At 31.8% G+C, this 19476-nt stretch overlaps 11 protein-coding genes across 11 annotated transcripts; 5 read left to right on the forward strand and 6 right to left on the reverse strand.

Annotated features, from left to right (window-relative positions):
- Positions 1-136: 136 nt before the first annotated feature.
- On the reverse strand, positions 137-1627 carry ASCRUDRAFT_78721 (uncharacterized protein; the record flags this gene model as incomplete). Its single annotated transcript, XM_020194278.1, has 1 exon — positions 137-1627. The coding sequence occupies one exon, from the start codon at positions 1625-1627 to the stop codon at positions 137-139; it is 1491 nt and encodes a 496-aa protein (XP_020049975.1).
- A 492-nt stretch (positions 1628-2119) lies between these two features.
- CTM1 (cytochrome c lysine N-methyltransferase) lies at positions 2120-4467 on the forward strand. The gene has a single exon (XM_020192306.1). The coding sequence runs from the start codon at positions 2265-2267 to the stop codon at positions 4398-4400; it is 2136 nt and encodes a 711-aa protein (XP_020049976.1). The 5' UTR covers positions 2120-2264; the 3' UTR covers positions 4401-4467.
- ASCRUDRAFT_73480 (CENP-X/MHF2 family protein) lies at positions 4258-4837 on the reverse strand. Its single transcript, XM_020192307.1, has one exon. It carries the CDS (start codon positions 4782-4784, stop codon positions 4476-4478), a length of 309 nt encoding a protein of 102 aa, XP_020049977.1. The 5' UTR covers positions 4785-4837; the 3' UTR covers positions 4258-4475.
- Positions 4838-5433: 596 nt separating this feature from the next.
- PAR32 (Par32p) lies at positions 5434-5811 on the reverse strand (the record flags this gene model as incomplete). Its single annotated transcript, XM_020194279.1, has 1 exon — positions 5434-5811. One exon carries the CDS (start codon positions 5809-5811, stop codon positions 5434-5436), a length of 378 nt encoding a protein of 125 aa, XP_020049978.1.
- Positions 5812-6262: 451 nt separating this feature from the next.
- Positions 6263-8648, forward strand: DRS1 (putative ATP-dependent RNA helicase). Its single transcript, XM_020192308.1, has one exon. It carries the CDS (start codon positions 6274-6276, stop codon positions 8485-8487), a length of 2214 nt encoding a protein of 737 aa, XP_020049979.1. The 5' UTR covers positions 6263-6273; the 3' UTR covers positions 8488-8648.
- Positions 8649-8650: 2 nt separating this feature from the next.
- Positions 8651-9103, reverse strand: SWS2 (mitochondrial 37S ribosomal protein uS13m; the record flags this gene model as incomplete). The annotated part of the gene is made up of 2 exons (XM_020191178.1): positions 8651-8965; positions 9056-9103. 2 exons carry the CDS (start codon positions 9101-9103, stop codon positions 8651-8653), a joined length of 363 nt encoding a protein of 120 aa, XP_020049980.1.
- A 283-nt stretch (positions 9104-9386) lies between these two features.
- On the forward strand, positions 9387-11255 carry PRM15 (phosphoribomutase PRM15; the record flags this gene model as incomplete). The annotated part of the gene is made up of 1 exon (XM_020191179.1): positions 9387-11255. The coding sequence occupies one exon, from the start codon at positions 9387-9389 to the stop codon at positions 11253-11255; it is 1869 nt and encodes a 622-aa protein (XP_020049981.1).
- Positions 11256-11646: 391 nt separating this feature from the next.
- On the reverse strand, positions 11647-14526 carry ASCRUDRAFT_5626 (uncharacterized protein; the record flags this gene model as incomplete). The annotated part of the gene is made up of 1 exon (XM_020191180.1): positions 11647-14526. One exon carries the CDS (start codon positions 14524-14526, stop codon positions 11647-11649), a length of 2880 nt encoding a protein of 959 aa, XP_020049982.1.
- An 893-nt stretch (positions 14527-15419) lies between these two features.
- On the forward strand, positions 15420-17349 carry PWP1 (rRNA-processing protein PWP1). The gene has a single exon (XM_020192309.1). It carries the CDS (start codon positions 15472-15474, stop codon positions 17188-17190), a length of 1719 nt encoding a protein of 572 aa, XP_020049983.1. The 5' UTR covers positions 15420-15471; the 3' UTR covers positions 17191-17349.
- FAP7 (nucleoside-triphosphatase) lies at positions 17350-17907 on the reverse strand (the record flags this gene model as incomplete). Its single annotated transcript, XM_020191181.1, has 1 exon — positions 17350-17907. The coding sequence occupies one exon, from the start codon at positions 17905-17907 to the stop codon at positions 17350-17352; it is 558 nt and encodes a 185-aa protein (XP_020049984.1).
- A 607-nt stretch (positions 17908-18514) lies between these two features.
- CDC36 (CCR4-NOT core subunit CDC36) lies at positions 18515-19033 on the forward strand (the record flags this gene model as incomplete). The annotated part of the gene is made up of 1 exon (XM_020190038.1): positions 18515-19033. A coding segment is annotated over one exon (519 nt), but the record flags the coding sequence as incomplete, so codon positions are not given.
- Between the last annotated feature and the right edge of the window lie 443 nt (positions 19034-19476).

Raw genomic sequence — 19476 nt, forward strand, 5'->3', positions numbered from 1 at the left:
AACAAAATAAAATGATAACAAAATAAAATGATGAAAACCATAAGCCATAAACCAATAAACAAAAAAAAAATCATTATAAACCAAACACATCAACATAAATCTAGTAGTGTAGATGGAATCGGTTTTATTCCTCAGCTTAACATAGATCTGCTAAATACCCACTGGCCTCTATCTCACTCTTAAACCCAACACTGTTGAGAAACCCCATAGCAAAATCGTAGTTTTCAAATGTTAAAGTGATACATTTATTGAATTCGTTATCTTTGTTTTTATCATTTCTATCAGAAGCACGATCACTAAGATCCACAATTCCATATTTACCATTCCTCAAATGATCTTTGAAGAACTTCTCGTCGATGGTATTTTTCGATGAGATGAGTAGCTTTTTAGGCCTATTATCCAAATTGTACTTGTTCTTGTTTATCTCAAATTGTTTGTTAACTGATGAGTTTCTTCCTAATGTTAAATCAAGTGAATCAAATAATCTTTTTTTTTCTTCATAAAAGACTCCAGGAGTTAGACCAATTTTTGAAGATTGTTCATTTAAAAAGCTTATCTGGTATTTTAATTTTTTTACAACTGGTAACTCCTCACCTTTATCTCCCTCTCTGGCAATTATTTCGTTTACTTGGTTATTTAAAAGTTTCAATTTCAAGCTTATCTCCTTTACCAAACTCTCCTTTTTATCAATTAAATCAAAGACTTTTCTCTCAAATTGTTTTTGTTTTAGTTTTTTATCTAGAAATTCAATTTGTTTTTGTGATTGAATTCTTTCAATACTTTCAGTATCGATTGGTTCATTTTTGGCAGTGGTTAATTTATCATCATTTTCTCTTTCTTCTCTTTCTTCTCTTTCTTCTTTTTCTTCTTGTTTTTTCTCTTTATTATCCACTGATTTCAAAGTTTTGGCATAATAAACTTTGATAAGCCTATTATCAAATATTGGAATTGAAGATCTCCAAGCTAAATTGGCACTATTCGAATCAAAAAATTCAATCTCAATTACTCTTAGAAAATAATTAACTGATAACTGTTTTATATGTCCAAATACAGAAAAGTACTCCTTCAATTTAATCTCGTCATGTAACTTATTCTGAGGAACATTTGCAACAATGATTTTATTTCCTTTATCATTATCTTGATTAAAAGAAATTAATCGCAATAGATTTCTCTTTGGTGTATGATGATAATTATTATTTTTCAAACAAATTTTTTTTTGGTTTTTATTTTTATATTTATATTTATTTTTATATTTATTTCTTTTGTTATTATTCTTATGTTGTTTACTATTCTTACTATTCTTATCAATTTTATCAATTTTATTCATATCAACCTTTTCAATACTTTTACTATATAAATTATCAGAGTGGTTCAGCAGATTCAATTCAAAGTTAGCAAGTTGGTTATTTGAAACGACATAAGAACAAAAATCTTTTGCAAATTGCTCACTATTTTGAATATAATCCCTGAGCTGATCACTAAGTGTTTGAATTAATTCATTAGAAGTCTTTTCAGCAAAACTCCTATGTAGTGTTAAAATAAAGTCTATCAAAATATCTATCTCAGCATCATTGGTGTAGCTAGGTAAATTAACCTTTAACCATGATTCTATTGATAACTGTTGCATTTGAAATGATATTTTTTTTTTAAAAAAAGAGATTGGAATAATTAAAATAATTAAAATAATTAAAATAATTAAAACTGGGAGTTTGGAAGTCTGGGGAATTTGGGATGTAAAAAAACTGGGAGCCTGGACTTTGGAAAGGGATAATAAATGAAAGTTGATATTGATTTTCTTTGGCAAAGTTGATAAAATACTATCAGTAGATAAATAAATAAGTAAATAAATCTAAAAAAAAATTTATATAATATTAGTAATAGTTTGTGTTTTAATTCGAGTATTGATATGTATTAATTTAAGATATATAGGATATAACTAGCACAAAACTGAGTAAATGATGAAGATATCTGAAATGACTAAACGACGAAGCAAAATATGGTATCTGGTTCAAACAATAAAAGACAAATCTTCAGTGAAACAGTATTCCTTCAAGAAAAAATTGGTCCTTTAGTTGTTTAAAATTAAAAAGTTCTGATTAAAAATGAGACAATAAGTGATATTTATAGATAAAGGAGAGGGCAAAAGAAGGCAAATATATGTGAGCTTTCCCCGTCCAATCAAAACAGTCAAAATCTGCGTTTCGCTATCTCACATCAAGCTCCACCGAGACTATTTCATCTAAATCGAACTGCATCCTCAGAACATGTTTTTAGATGCTCAGATTCCTGGTTTACTGGATTCAAGGGAACTATCAGAGTTTATTTCCAATGAAAATATCGAGGTAAATGATGGGCTTGTTGTTAAAAACAGTCCTTTTGGTGGCATCGGGCTATTTTATCGAGACCAATCAACTCAAAATGATGGGGGACTCCAGAAAATTGAATTGCTAAGAATTCCTCGAAACTCGACTATATCATTGAATAGCTTCATGGTTGTTTTAAAAAAACAAAAAAAATACGAAAGCGACAAATTTGATTTAATTGGTAAAATAATCTCAATAAATGATGGTGTCCATCAAGTTCCAATTATCAAAGAGAGTGCATTCATGAACAAAATCTTGACAATCGAAATGGATTCACTTAGTGAACTTAATATTTTGAAAAAAATTTGTATAGGATTGAGTTTTTTGTTCAATTATAGGAATCATATGATTGAAACCACCAAAAATAACAATGTATTGTCTACAGATGAGTCTGATGCTATCATCAAATACATTGAGAAGCAACCTTTGCTAAAATTCAATACATATCTTAAGATTTTATTAAATACAGAAATCTCAACTTTTGATAACATCATCAATCAGAAATATAAAAATGAAGATTCACTTGAAAACATTTTGACAGAATTTAAAGATCTCTACAAAGGATATAGAAAAATAGAGTACAATATTGAAAGCATAATTTATGAGCGAAATGAACTATACAATGATATAATCGATGCATTTAGCGATGTATGTGTTTCTACCACCAATGGAAAGAGTTCTGTGGATTTTAAAACGATTATATCTTCAACTTTTTTAAAGCAAAGTGAATTTCATCAGATAATTTCAGCACTTAAATCAAGAAGTTTGGAGATTCCAAGATCTATAGATAGTGACGAGATGGGAGCCGATAATGATGGTTCTAAAAATGAAGACTTTAAGGTTGATATTTTATTAGTTCCAATTTTAGATTTTGCCAATCACAACAACAATAAATCAAGTTTTAATTCGTATTTTGATGTTGACAGGAAAAACGGTGATATTTTATTGTATTATGAGAAAAAGAATAAATTCAATTTGAATCAGGAATTAGATACAAAAACAGAACCATTGATTGAAATTTTTATATCGTATTCTCCAATTGAAGATTTCAGTGAGTTTATAAATAATTATGGATTTTTACCAATTAATGATGACAACTATTTTGATTTTAAATTGTTTGAGACATCATTATTCAGCATTGATGGGGAAATTTTATCTAATTTATTTCAAGACGATTCAAATAAGTCACCAGTTAGGAAATTGCCTAAAGAATTTTTTCAAATTTGTAAATGGTTAAAATTTTTACCAAATTTACAATTTTTGATTAAATTTTCTAAGAATGGATTTGAAGATATTAAAATTAACAGATATTATATTGATATATTCGGTAATGATCAAGAGACAATAAACAATTCCAAAATTAAGAATTACGAGTTTTTGTATTTTTTCAATGACTTAATAAAATTTTCATACAATTCTGATTGGAAAGCTACTTACTATGAGTATTCTGGGGAGCTTTATCAAGAGCAATGGGATGCTATAGAAAATGAAGAAGAAAGACCTAACATAGAGACAATTGATTATATTTTACATGCTAATGAATCCGAAGATGATTTTATGATGATATCGCAAGTTGGAATCGGTTATTCAAGCTTACCAAGTCATGGCAATAATAAAAATAATGAAGATGATGGAGATGATGGAGATGATGATGATAATGATGATGATAATGATGACCAAATTCCCGAGGGTTTAGAAAAATTGGTGGATTTTGGAGAATATATTGATAATGATGAAAAGACATTTTCCAATTTTATAAAGTTTTTTAAAGATATTTATTCAAATTATAGAATAAACCAATTAAATGAGTTTTCAAAAAAATTCAAAAAGAATATGAAAAAGAAAAACTCAATTAACATTTTAATCAATTTTGAGATACAACTATGGGAAGGTATCAGTAAAAGATTGGAAAAAATAAGCAAAATTGATGAATTGTTTATAGAATATAGTGATGAAGAATTTAATGAAGAATGGTTAGAGCTTAGATATCAACCCAAACTTCCTGTTTATTCTAAATATTCTGAATATTTATTATAATGCATAATTTAAAAGACAATAGCTGTAAATAAATAAATAGATCCAAATAAACGCAAACTTAGAAGCACAAATTAATCAGCAATCTAAAATTAATAAGCCTGCGATCGCCTCAAGATCCTTTACATCCAAAACATTATTATCTAGATGGTTAGAGGAATCGTCTAGTAAACTGTTATTTCTCTTTGAAAGTTCGATGTCGTTCAATCTGTTTTGATTTGCTCTATGCACAGCTTCAGTTGTAAATAGTCTCAAATACTCAGCAGCTATTAAAAGAGTAGCCTTTGAGATTTTCACATGGTCATCTTTGTTGAACACAAGAGTTTGGAACAATCTTGCAATAGTTTGGATTGGAATCAGACTTTGTCCTTCCAGAGAATTCGACATATCTGAGCTGGATGGTAGTATCAGTATCAGTGGTTTGTGGTGCTTGATGAGAGTTGAACAGATGAATCTAATGTTGTTTATTGTGAAATGTCTTAAAAACAAACAATTTCGCCTAATTTTTAGTGTAGGAGTGGACACCCCCGGTACCCGGATTGTGTATTTAAGCTTTTCTATTCCCTTAAACAAGAACTATCAGCTCGAAAAACACCAATAAACAGAGCCAGATTGCTTATCGGTTTCCTAAAGGTGAGGAGCCAGTTCAAGTGCAGGGCTGTGATATCTGAACCCCTCTAATCAGTTGTGTGGTACTATTGTTTTCATTTCAGGGTTTTATTTCAGAGCAAATACAGCCATAAAGAAACAAAAGTGGCTACCTATTACATTCCAGATGCTCTGAATAAGATTTCAGACAAATCGTTTTTATATTACTGTGGTTTTATTCCGAAATAAAAGAGTAGCACAGTTAGCTATATAATTTAATACTAAACATTTGAAGCCACACAGAAGAAAGAAAAACAAAAATAATAACAATAATATTAAAAAACAAAAACCAAAAAATAAAAACCAAAATTCGTTAAAAATAAAAATAAAAAGTAAGGAAAAGCAGAAAACTAAAAATCGTATCACAGGAGACTGTAGAAAACCTTCTCTATTCAATTTTTTCAGATATGTTTGATCTGACTTTAGAGAGTGGAGTTTTCTTTTCAATCATGTTTCCCCAGCCTCCTCTGCCAGTACTTTTCCAAAAAGCAGGCTCTTCTTCTTTAGGAGGAGGAACAGCAGCTGCATTTGGATCTTCCTTGTAGTCTGAAGCAATCTTGAGTTTTTCATGGTCATCATTTGCAATCATGTTACCATAACCACCTCTGCCACTAGAAAAAAAGGGTTGTGATTCCAAAGGAGAAATAACTTTGTCCTTTTTCTCAATAGTCTTTGGATTTTCCAAGGTTGGAGACTTGACTGTTTTGTAAAAGTTTGAATAACCACCACGTCCAAATGATGCGTAAGTAACTTCTTCTTCAGTCATTTTGAATTGAGTCAATAATCAAAGCAATAGAAACCTGCAAATAATTTATTTGTTGAATTTAAAGCAAAATATTAAGAAACAAAATTTTTGAATAGATCAAAAGCAAAAACAAAAGTGATCAAATCGAAGGAAAATGAGACTATTTATATCTTTTTTTTTCCAACTCAAATCTCTTCAACTCATCATCTGGGTCCTGATGTGAGAGGTGTATCAGACTAAAGCGGCCTCCAACAGGACTACTTCACTGAATGCAGCGTTTGACAGTTCTTTCTGCAAGCTGCTGCACAACGTGCCACGTGCAAAACAATCGACGGATTTCCGGTTCGATTTTTCGTATAAAAATTATTGAGAATCATTGCATCCACAATGTTGGTAATTTGTCAACTTTTTTTTTGAAAAATCTTTTTTTCAGTAAAGACAAGAGAGTAAAAAAAAATAACAACAAATTTAAGTTTTTTGAAGATGTCAGATAGTGATTTAGATGATTATAAAGATGAGTTGTTCGAACTTATAACAGTAAAACCAAGAAAATCAAAATCCAAGTCTAAAAAAGCCAATTCTAAAAAAAAAAAAACTAAAAATGATATCAATCAATTGGAGATCGAAAAAGATGATGATAATAAAGATTCTAAAAAGGATTTGAATCCCAATTTTATGTTTGCCTTAGATGATGGCATTTTATCTAATAAATTTGAAGGTTGGGATTTCGATTTGAAACAAAATGACAATAATAGCACCGAAGAGGTCAATCTTAGGAAAGAGGTTGATCTTGATAAAATTATCAGACAAAAAGGTGGTTTAATGAGCAATTTAATTGCTTCTGATGATGAGGAAGAGCAAGAAAACGATCAAAAACCTCAAGAAAAAAATGATTCCAAAAAAAATGAAAAAGATGATAGTGATAGCGAAAGTGGAGATGATGAAACTGAACAAAATGATAACCAAGAAAACAAAAACCAAGAGCAAGAACAAGAACAAGACAAAGACAAAGACAAAGGCAAGGGCAAGAGCAAAGAAAAAGTCAGAATTGAAGCCAAAGTCGAAGATGAAGATGAAGATGAAGATGAAGATAAAACCAACGAAAGTGAAGAAGATCTTGAACAAGAAATTAAAATGGAAGATAAAAACCAGGAAGATGATGATGAAAAAGACTCAGCTGAACAAATTGCTGGTTTTTTTGCTTCAAAAGAAGAATCCAAAGAAGCGACAAATACAGTTCATAAAGCATTTAACTCATTACAACTTTCTCGTCCAGTACTAAAAGGTCTAGCTGCATTAGGTTATACATTACCAACCCCAATTCAATCGGCCACTATTCCAATTGCATTGATGGGCAAAGATATTGTTGCAGGTGCTGTAACAGGTTCAGGTAAAACTGCTGCATATCTTATACCTATAATTGAAAGATTACTATTTAAAAACTCAAGGATACCTACAATCAGGGTGATTGTTTTAGCACCAACTAGAGAATTAGCTATTCAAGTAGCAGATGTTGGAAACAAATTGACAAGATTTGTGAATAATTTAACATTTGGTCTTGCAGTTGGTGGTTTAAATTTAAGACAACAAGAGCAAGAATTAAAAAAGAGACCAGATATAGTGATTGCTACACCAGGTAGAATAATTGATCATATCAGGAACTCCACGTCATTTTATGTTGATAATGTTGAAGTTTTAATAGTGGATGAAGCCGATAGAATGTTGGAAGAAGGATTTCAAAAAGAGTTGACCGAAATATTATCGTTATTACCTAAAAAGAGACAAACCTTACTATTTTCAGCTACAATGAATTCTAGAATTAAAGATTTGATTCAATTGTCATTGGATAAACCAGTACGTATTATGATTGATCCACCCAAACATGCATCGAATAAGTTGATTCAAGAATTTGTTCGTATAAGAAAAAGAAGTGATTTTAAACCTGCATTATTATTCAATATTTTGAAATCAATTGACTCAAAACAACAAAGTAGAATAGTTGTGTTTGTTGCAAGAAAAGAAATGGCACATCGATTAAGAATCATTTTAGGATTATTAGGAATGAAAGTATCAGAATTGCATGGGTCATTAAGTCAGGAACAACGTCTTAAGAATGTAACAGATTTTAAGAAATTAATTGTTCCAGTTTTAATTTGTACAGATTTAGCGGCCAGAGGTATTGATATTCCCAAAATTGAGTTTGTTATAAATTTTGATATGCCAAAAAGTTATGAGATATATTTGCATAGAGTTGGTAGAACAGCAAGAGCGGGTAGAGAAGGTAGATCTATTTCATTTGTTGGGGAGACAACAAGTGATAGAAGTATTGTGAAGGAAGCTATCAAGAGTATCGAGGAATCATCAAAGGATTTACAAGATAAGAATAAAAAAAACAAAAATAAAAAACAAAAAAATAAGAAAAATGTCAGTGACAAAACAGGAAGTAATCAAGCATTGAGCAGAACCGTGGATTGGCAAAAAGTAGAAAAGATTCATACAATTATAAGTAGTAAAGACAAACTCATCAAAGAAATCTTGGAAGAGGAAAAAGAAGAAAAGGAAATATTACAAGCTGAAAGGGATATAAAGAAAAGTGAAAATTTGCTTAAATACAAAGCTGAGATCCAATCAAGGCCCAAAAGAACGTGGATTGACAAATCCTCGAAAAAACACAAGAGAGCCAGGAAAAATGAATAGCTAGGTAGATCTTTGACCAGTAGAAAGAAAAATAGAAACTTTAGTAAATAGCTAGATGAAATAACATTTATTTACAGTAGGAATATAGTACGCATTTTGAAAATGCAAGAAACAAAAATAAAAGTGAACCAACAGAATGTAGAATGAAAAGCAGAACCAGAAATCAGAGCTTTCTGTTCAATCTATTCAATTTCTTAGCAGTCTTTGCATTATTCTTAGTACGTTGACCATGAACTGGCAAACCCAAAACATGTCGCATACCAGCATAGGAACCAATGTTTTTTTTGAATGCAATATTATCTCTGATCTGTGTCTTTTTGGCATTTTCAATTTCCAAGTCGTTAAGCTCCTTTGTGATAGCCATAATATTCTGCTCAGTCAACTGATGCATTCTCATTTTGGGATACAAAAAAAGCTTTGAGCATATTTTTTCAACTTCGTGTTTTGAGATGCCAAAAATTTCTTTTTTGAGAGCATACTGCAGTGGAAAATCAGCAAACGTTAGTAAAAAAGTTGAAAACCTGGAGACTCACCAACAGGCGCCAGCAAAGCAGTAGCCATAACATACTCTGACGGGGAGCTTCCCGAGAAACCTCTTTCCTATGATAAAGACCATCTTGAGCAGCAGCAGTGGGAGAGAAAGTGGAAGCACAGTTCTGGTGCTTTTTGGCCCCGAGCACGAACGGGTAACGCTCAGAGCCGTCACTGTGGATTAAAGCCATCACTATGGATTGAAACCACCGCTGTGGTTCACTACCACTTCTATGGTTCACTACCACTTCTGTGGTTCACTACCACTTCTGTGGATGGCTCTGGGGAAAGGTGACAAAGAGCTGAAAGTCGAAGTTGCTTCTCGAGCAGTTGCTTCTTGAGCAGTTTCTCTCAAGCAGAAAGCGACGATGTGTGAAGCTGAAGTGAGTAGACTAGTTGAGCTGTGGCTAGAAATCGATCCCAATGCTGAGACGAGAAGCGAGATCAGTAACCTCTATGCTGCCAAAGAGTACAACGAGTTGCGTCGCCGGCTCGCCCACAGAATCACCTTTGGTACTGCTGGGTTGAGGTCCTCGATGGAGGCAGGCTTCAATCGAATGAACGATGTGACTGTGTTGCAGGCCTCCCAGGGGTTGGCCGAGTATATCAAGACGTCGACACTAAAGCTCAATGCTGCTGCATCCTCTGCAAAACCCACTGTGGTAATTGGCCATGACCATAGACACCACTCAAAGAGATTTGGTGACATTGCTGTATCCATTTTCTTGCTAGCAGGTTTCAAGGTTTACTATTTGGAAGATGGGGCCCATGATCTAGTTACAACTCCAATGGTTCCCTTTGCAATTGACTATTTGACTGCAAATGGTGGTATCATGATAACTGCTAGTCACAATCCTGCCAAAGATAACGGCTACAAAGTATATTGGTCCAACGCCTGTCAAATCATTCCTCCCCATGATAAGAACATATCCCTTGAAATCTCTCAGAACTTAACTCCTGTCAAAAATGCATGGAAAATAGCTGAAAATATTTCTTACCATTACAAAAAAGGAAATTTAATTTATAATAAAGATCTTATTCTAGAACAATACTATAAAAAACTATCTGGAAACTTAATATTCAATAAAAACATTAATGGTTTGGACAATCTTCCATTTATCTACACTCCAATGCATGGAGTGGGAAAAGAATTTGCTCTTGGTGTTTTTAATAATGTTTTAAATATATCTTCGAATGTGCATTTTGTCGATGAGCAGTCTTTACCTGATCCTAGTTTTCCAACTGTTTCGTTTCCTAATCCCGAAGAAAAAGGTGCTTTAGATCTTGCAATTGAAATTGCAAATAAAAAAAGTATCGATATAATTGTTGCTAATGATCCTGACGCCGATAGATTTTCTGCAGCCGTCAGAATTGGTGATACTCATAAATTTCATCAATTGACTGGCAATGAATTGGGATGTTTATTTGCCAATTTTATCATTGAAAACTTGATTGAGAAAAGTACAAACTTGAAAAATGTATATTTATTAAATTCCACTGTGTCATCAGAAATAATTGGATCTATGTCTCAAAAGCTAGGCTTTAATTTTACTGACACTTTAACTGGCTTTAAGTGGATTGGAAATAAAGCAATAGAGTTAGAAGAAAAAGGTTATCTTGTTCCATTTGGGTATGAAGAAGCAATTGGCTTTATGTTTAACAATGTTCATGACAAGGATGGAATTGCTGCACTCACTGTTTTCTTGCAATTAATAAATAGCTTGGTTCAGAAAGGAACAAACGTTCTTGATAAATTGTCAGAAATTTATAATAATTTTGGGTTTTTCAAAGAATTTAATGGATACTATAAGCTAAAAGACATATCTTTGATAGCAGAAATCTTTGGAAACATTAGAAAATTTTATAACTACGAAAACTTTAATGTTGGTAATGAAATAATAGGCAATAACAAAGATTTCAAAATAGTTTATTGGAGAGACTTAACCATTGGGTTTGAAACAAATGCCAGAAATAATTGTCCTTTGTTGCCTGTTGATCCATCATCTCAAATGATAACCTGTATCTTAAAGCCTGTTAATCCCCAAGCTGAAGACGAACACATTAGATTGACTTGCAGAGGCTCAGGAACAGAGCCTAAGTTGAAAATATACATTGAAGGGAAATCAGATAGTGAAGGTAGAGCCAAAGATTTGTCCATTACAATTTGGAAATTACTAAAACAAGAGTGGTTTAAACCAAGTTTCTACAACATTACTGAACATTGCGCTGATTACTAACCAAATAGTTTTTTTTATTACTAAATTCAAAAAAAACTATTTTAAAATTATATAGATTTAAATACAAATGGAGTTGGACAAAAAAAAACAAAAAAAAAACAAATAAACGGAAATACAATAAATAATTATTTCATGCAGTTTGAATAAAATACCAAAAGTGTTTTATAGCAACTAAGTAAAAGTCAATTAACGAGGAATAATTTGATAAAAAATGATACTAAATATTGAAGAAAAGAAAAATCTAATAGTTACTAAATTTTTCTTTTTTCTTTTGTTTTTGTTTTTGTTTTTGTTTTTGTTTTTGTTTTTGTTTTTGTTTTTGTTTTCGTTTTTGTTTTCGTTTTTGTTTTTGTTTTTTAAATGATTAAAATTGGAACGTAAAAAAAAACAATTACAATTGAAAATTAATGACTTCTTCACCATAGTATTTAATATTCCAAATGACATAGTATAACATAACAATTAGCGGTTGACCCAAAATAAATCCTATCCAAAAAACAAAATTCCCAATAAAATTTCTTTCTAAATTTTCTAAAGGTGCAGTTAAGATGGATAATGGTAGCTGCAAAATGACGGAAATGAAACCAATTCCCAAAAATGTATGTGTTGGCACACCAATAAGTATTTCCTGTAAGATACCCCCAATTATATAAATCAGTAGATTAATTTTTAATTTTGACCAATTTCTTTTATTAATTGTAGATATTGAGATAGGTCTAGAAATATGACGATAAAAAAAGTTTGAAAATAGTTTATTCCAAGTTTTCCAATATGATTGAGTGGATTTTGAATTCCACCATTGACTATAAAATTCTCTATCCCCAAATTTAGTTATTTCTGCCACCAAATTTAAAAAAGTATGGAAAACCATAAAATAAACTAAAATCCAGCAAACAATAGAAACATCTGTTAAATGGATGATTTTTTCAATTATATCTAAATGATTTATTGAAAAACTTGAATTTGATGATGGAGAAGGGATTGATGAATAAGAGAAAATTTTGAGAATAGAGTCCTTCATAAGTGGAAAGTAATATCTGTTAGACAATAAATAAATTGATGCAGATATTATGATTATTTCATAGATCTTATTTAAACAATAATGAATGTCAAATAAAGGATTCATTGGGTAAACAGGCTGATAAACTAATGTTGGTACAAACATATAAAAAAAAGTGCTTTTAATAGATAGATTTTTTGGGTAAAAATTTGTCTTATAAAAGTTTGGCTGTAAGTGATAATCAATAAAATCCAAACCATCTTTTAAAAAGTTAGAAGGAATAGATGAATTGATGTCATGACTGTTCTTGAGATTATTATTGTTTAATTGGTTATCTTTTTTATGATTATTTGCTTTGTTATAAACCTCAGATAGCTTTGAAGGGTCAATAATAATTGGTTCTTGTCTTCTTTCCTTTTCTAATTCAATCAAGTAAGAGTTGTACTTTTGAGGGTTAATAGAACGGAAGTATAAGTGTCTTAAATCATTATTGGTTAAAGAATAGCTAATCAATTTGAAAAAGAGAACAATTGAAGTTATTTCTATTATGACACCAACGAGTGGGTTCCAAACATATTCGCTGGTAATATAGTTTGCAAAAATAAAATGATTGAAAGAGTTTAAAAAATGTAATAAATTTGTAAAGGAAGATAGATAATTTATGGATAATAAGGAATTTGTATTTGGAAAGTTTGACTGAAGGTTATTATCCATAGAATGTCTAGTTAGAGAATTGAATTTTCTTTTAGTCAAGTAAAAAGCTAGCTTTTCAATTAGTAGACTGAAAAAAAAGGATAGAGGAGTTAAAAAAAAAATGATAAACAGAAAGCACCTAATGTCAGTATTATATTTTAAATGATGAGAGATTAATTTAATTGGGGATAATAAATGGAAATAATTAATTGATAAAACATAGTAGAAAACGGATTTAATATTTGTAATGAAAAACAACATCATACAAAGGTTTCTCAAGCCAAATAAAGACAAGACTTTAACAGAATTTGAATTTAAATTTTGGCTTTGATTTTGATTTTGATTTTGATTTTGATTTGAATTTTGGTTTTGATTTTGATTTGTAGATGAATCTGAAGAGTATTTGATTAAACTTAATATGGAATGTTTAGAGATTACATGAATTGGATAACAATGGGAATAGAGATGCTGTATTTCCTCATATGAAGTTATTGGTGAGTTTATAATACGATTTTTAAGGTTAGAATTGTTTATGCTTTTTGAATTAATATTGAGGTCATTTGCATCTGAGTTTATTCGAGTATTCTTTGATATTGAGTCAATTGTTTTGATATTGATGTTAATTTTGTTGCTATTGTTATTGATATTGTTGTTATTGTTATGATCAAGGATACCATTATCATTATCATTATCAGTATCAGCATTTTCATTAATGATATTATGGGTGATGTTGTTATTATTTATAGAGTTATTGATGGCGGTGTCGTTATTTAGATCTGAGTTTATGATGTTGTTTTTTAGAGGATTTTTAAGGTTTCTTAATTTAGAATGGTTATTTAAAGAATCTAGATTGGAGGAAGTATTGATGGCTAAACTTTTGGATCTTGAATGGAAGCTGATTGATTTCGATCTCGAGTGTGATTTTGATCTTGGGAGCAAAGAGTTGTAGGAGTTGGGAGTGTATGCCGAATTTATAGAGGAGTTTGGTGATTCAATAGTGCTGTTAATGAGATTAAGACTATTGTTGTTGTTGTTGTTATTGATATTGTTATTGATATTATTTGGGTTTATGGTATTTTTTTTATTTGTCGAAGTGGATATGAAACTTGTGTTTGAATCAAAACTTGAATCCAAGTTAGTATTGATGTGTAATTTAGAGGGGGAATTGGAGGATTGAGATTTATTATTTAAATTATTGAAATTGACATTTTTCAAGTTATTGATATTATTATTAATATTGATATTATCATTGGTATTGTCATTAGTATTATTGTTGTTAGTGTTGTTGTTAGTATTGATATTATTGTTGTGATTAGTTTCATTATTCATATTGTTAATATCATTTTTTGGATTTAAATCAATATTATCAAATTGAAAAATTGGAGAAGGAGGAATCGAATTCAAATTTGGCAATCTGATTTGGGGAACCAAGATGTTATTCAAATTTTTTTTCTTGTTTGACAGCGAGGGTTTTCTGGCCAACATAATCAATTCCTCGTCTAGATCGTTGAAGTTTGTTGTTGTTCTTCGTCTGTGAGTATTGATATGGCGACTATCATTAGGAACTCGCAAGGACATTTTCGGTTATGGTTGAGTGGTTCAGTATGGGTATAGTAGATGGGCGCTTAATGTGGAACGATCTAAAGACGATATAAAAGAGTGGGATGTGTAGAGTGAGAAGAATAGAAAACCAGTAAAGGATCTATGGAGAAGTGCAGTGGAGATTAAAGAGAGGTTGTTCTTGAGCTTTATAGTGTTTTGATGGAGAGATATGGTATGGCAGTTTGGGGAATGATTTGAATTCCTCTGTGCTTTAAAACACTGATAACACTGGAAAAGATATATTTAGAAATACTGTGTTTTCTCAGAGACAAAAGGGAAATTGAGGCAGAAAAGTCCCAGAATCGAGCAGTGAACGAAAGAATGTTGCGAGAACAATCCCAGAGCTTTTTGCCAGCAAAAAAAAACTTGAAGAGATATCTCCAGAAGATAGACTTGGGCAGACTTGAGCAGATGAGATCTACAAAAAGGTTCTGGCAGCAGTTGGGCTGGAGAAGAATGGCAGAGCAAGAATTGCGTAGAGAGGAGCCTGAAGAGAGCACAGAAAGCGTCCAGCAGAGGCAGCAGAGGCAGCAGATATGGGGGAGAAACGAGAAGCAGCTGGAAAAGAAGCAGAAGCAACAGGCTATTTATACTCGCTAGTTAGAACAGGTAATAAACAATAATTGAGTCTCAGATCCAGAGCTGAGTTGGGTATCCCTTCAAAAACACAACTGGCACTCCTTTGGCACTATACACGTGTGGTGTTGCAGTTGTTTAGCCCTGTAGAAACAGGACTTGTCCAACATCAGTTGGAAACGCCCTCGAAATATCATTTATAACACGTGTCATTAAGCTTTGGGTCGGAACTCACTTTTTTTTTTGAATTTTTTTTTTTTGGATCTGGAGCAGAGAAAAAAGTGTTTCTGTTGGGCGTTTTGGTTGTGGATATTGGCAATTGCTTTGGACCAGCAGCTTTTAAACATGTTTTCTGCCTCTTGTTGGGTTCCCAGGGGATACGCCTCTGAGTTTCCCAGACAGTACGACTTGGACGATGCTGAAATGGAGAGAATTTCCAGACTCGCCCAGCTACAGTTAGATGATGCAAATGACGATTTGCAAGAGGCTCAGCGAGAACAAATCAACTACAATGGAGACTCCAAAGAAGTGACTTTGACCAAAGATCTGCTCCTAGAGAAGGATAGAGCAGACATTGAAATTGACGAAGATCTCAAGGAATATCATTTTGAAGACTTTGATGATGAAGAAGACAAAAACGATCTTATATTCAACAATCTTTCCAAAAATATCGACGACATCAATATGAACGATGATAGCGAAAACGACGGTGACAACATCCAAGAAGATAATACAAAAGAAAACGACGACGATGATTCTCCGGTGTTAACTTCTGAGCAGCTCAAGGAGGAAGAGGAAGAAGAAAGAAAAGAGTTGCAAATATATCCAAACGATAACCTAGTTGTGGCCGGAAGAACTGAAGACGAATTATCCTACTTAGAGGTCTATGTTTACGACGATGGTGCAGGAAACCCAAACCCTAACGACAATGACGACAATGACGATAACAATAGTGACGACCACCTTGAAAAGGGAATGATTCGCGAAAGCTCCTTATATGTCCACCATGATTTTATGATACCAGCCTTTCCTTTATGCATCGAATGGTTAGATTTCTCCAAAAATGATTCCAACAATTTTGTAGCCATTGGCACTTTTGATCCTCAAATCGAAATATGGAATTTGGATTCAGTCAACTCTCAGTTCCCTGATTTAATATTGGGCCAACCAATCACCACTAACAACAATAATAACAAAAGTTCAAGAAGGAGCAAAAAAAATAAAAGAAATAAAAAGAAAATAAAATACCCCTTAGAATACCACACTGGTGCTATCCTATCGTTATCTCACAACAAATTTGATAAATCAATACTAGCCTCAACCTCGGCCGATCATATGGTAAAAGTATGGGATTTAAATGCTGAAAAAGCAACCCGTTCTGTAATATTACACAACAATAAAACCGTATCATCTTCTCAATGGAGTTCAGATTCATCTATAAACTCATCTACTATATTATTAACTGGAGGTTATGATAGCTCAATTTGTGTTTCCGACTTGAGAGTATCCGATGAATCAACCATGTCGAAAAGATGGTCTGTCAATAATTCAGAAGAAGTCGAAAACGTTAAATGGTCTAACGACAATCTACTATATGCTGGTACTGATAACGGCTCCTTGTACTGTTTTGATCCAAGAGTAGAGGGAAAACCTTTATGGACTTTACAGGCCCACGATTCAGGAATATCTTCTCTTCAAGTTAACCCCTTTATTAACAATATGATAATAACTTCTGCAATTAACGAAAAAGCTGTGAAATTATGGAAAGTAGAAAATAATATACCATCATTGGTTTCTTCTAAAAATATGGATATCGGGAATATTCTTTCCACTTCTTTTACTCCTGATTTAGAAGTTGCAGGAAACCTAGCCGTTGGTGGTGTAACTGGTTCACTAAAAGTTTGGGATATCTTTTCAACAAAATCAGCAAGGAAAGCATTTGAAGAATCTTTAATCCAATTACAAAAAAAAGCTTTCTTGGTTGCCAAACAAAATAACAAATCATCTAGAATTGCAAAAAAATACTGGGATACTTATCCTGAGGTTATATTGCAAGGTGAATAAAACTAACAATTGTGTTATATATAATCTTATGTATAATTTTATTTCATTTTTTATACAAAAAAAAAGCTTGTTTTCATTGTATATTTAACTTTTACTATTGTTTGTCATTAACCAATTGATAACTAATTAAAACACCAAAATCGCTCATCGATAAACTTATCATGAAGTTATTCCACGCAAATAATCGTTTTCACTATTCGTAGGAAAATTGTAGAACCATTTTGAAATTTTATCACAGTTTTGTTCAAGATCTTCCATAGTGTTGCTCTCCAACTCAACTATAATAGAACTATCATAATTATCTCTGGCCTCTTCAACAATAATTTCCATAATTTCAACATCCAAGTTTTCTTGAATCTTGCTATTTTTATAACCTCTCTCTGTCAACCTGTCATAGATGACATCAGTTTTACATCTCAAGACCACTACCAAATCAATTAAGGATTCAGGAAATATTTCACAAGCATGCCAATCTACTAATATGCCACCTTCTTCCAAATCATCTTCTATTTCATCCAACAATTTATCCTCGTCAACTATATCACAGTCTCTTAGTTTATCGTGAGCTGCAATGCATTTTCTTTCTTTTGCAATATCACTGATTGAAAAGTGTTTCACCTCAGCCAACATCCCGACAAGCATTTCGCAATGGCTGGTTTTTCCACAGCCAGGCGTGCCGGTTATTATAATATTGGGAAAGTGTCTTTCGGAAGACATGATTGTGTTTAGGAATTGCTAGAAAACTGGTGTAATTTCTTTCTATTCTACTGAAATTGAACCAAAAGTGTCAAACAACAAAAATTGAACCAAAAAGAAAAAAAAAGGCAAGCCGAAAACCACTGGGACGGGTCTTCGCAGCGTTACCCGAACTCGATTTGTAGCTGTAGCTTTAATGTTGAAGTTATAGAATTGTCAGAGGTCTGAGGGTGAGAGACATAAACAATATTTAAGTTAATTTAAGTTACAAATATAATATTGATGAACATAATATAATTTTCCGGCGACTTACGTTGTTTTTTCTTTAATAATAATCTAACAAATTCCACATATACATAGAACAAATATGCTTCCACCAGGTCTAACACAAACGCAAACGGCTCCTAATCCTTTGATAAAGCCAAATAACAGTACTATGATAAGTTATAACAATCCAAATAATCCAAACAACCTCAATAATTCTATTGCCACGAACAATGTCAGTACTCTAAGCAAAAACACCAATAGCACAAATGACCCAATAAAAACAGTGAATAGCGTGAGTGCTGCAAATCAGAATGGAAATCTAGAGACTTTTAAAGAAGAGCTGGAGGAAGAGATTGCAGACATCGACAAATACGGATTGAAAGCATTGGCTGGGTTGATACGAATGGAAAACAATAATCAAACCAAGGTGGCGATTGGATTTGATTTGAATAAATTGAACGATTTAAGTGACTTGGGACCTGGTCAAAAATTGAGTTCGAAATTTCGTTCTCCATGGTTGGAAACTACAAGAAGCGATGTTATACCAGCTTATAAATTGCCTAAAGAAATCATTGAATTGAACCGTAAAAAAAGGTATTTTTTGCCTCCAGTTGCGACTAGAATGAACAAACTCAACGAGGATACGTTGTTTTACCTATTTTATACCAAACCAAAGGATGTGTTACAGGAGTTTTCTTATAGAGAATTACATGGAAAAGGCTGGAGATTTCATAAAGAATTAAAAGTTTTCTTAATCAGAGACCCAACTGCAAGAGTGCTTGAGCAAACTGCGGAAGGTATGAGAACAGTTTTTATATTTTTTGATTTTCAATCATGGATAAGAGTTAAGAAGGAATTTGTTGTGTATTATAATGATCTTTTGGATCTTGACCTTTAAGCTAAACCAGAATCAAAATTAAAATTAAAATCAAAGTCAAAAATCAAAATCAAAATCAAAATAAAATTAAAACCAATTAAAACCATAATAAATTGTAATTATTTGTATAGTTTTTGTTGTGTTTTCATTGTGTTTTTGTTTTGTTTTGTTTTGTTTTGTTTTGTTTTGTTTTGTTTTGTTTTGTTTTGTTTTGTTTTGTTTTGTTTTGTTTTAGTTTAAAGTTGAGTTTTATTTTCATCCTGTTGCTATTTTGCTAATGTTTTTTTGATTTCATATCTTCTATATTTTGATTTAGATTTTATTTGAATCTTAATACTTTGATTTCTTACAAGATTAAAGTAAATTCACTAAACGTAGATGCTGAATGTGTGGATGCAAAATAGTAACATCATGCCTCCATATGTAAAACAAAATTATTGGGCACG

The sequence above is a fragment of the Ascoidea rubescens genome (assembly GCF_001661345.1).
Source record: "Ascoidea rubescens DSM 1968 unplaced genomic scaffold ASCRUscaffold_1, whole genome shotgun sequence".
In the NCBI taxonomy this organism is placed as follows: domain Eukaryota; kingdom Fungi; phylum Ascomycota; class Saccharomycetes; order Ascoideales; family Ascoideaceae; genus Ascoidea; species Ascoidea rubescens.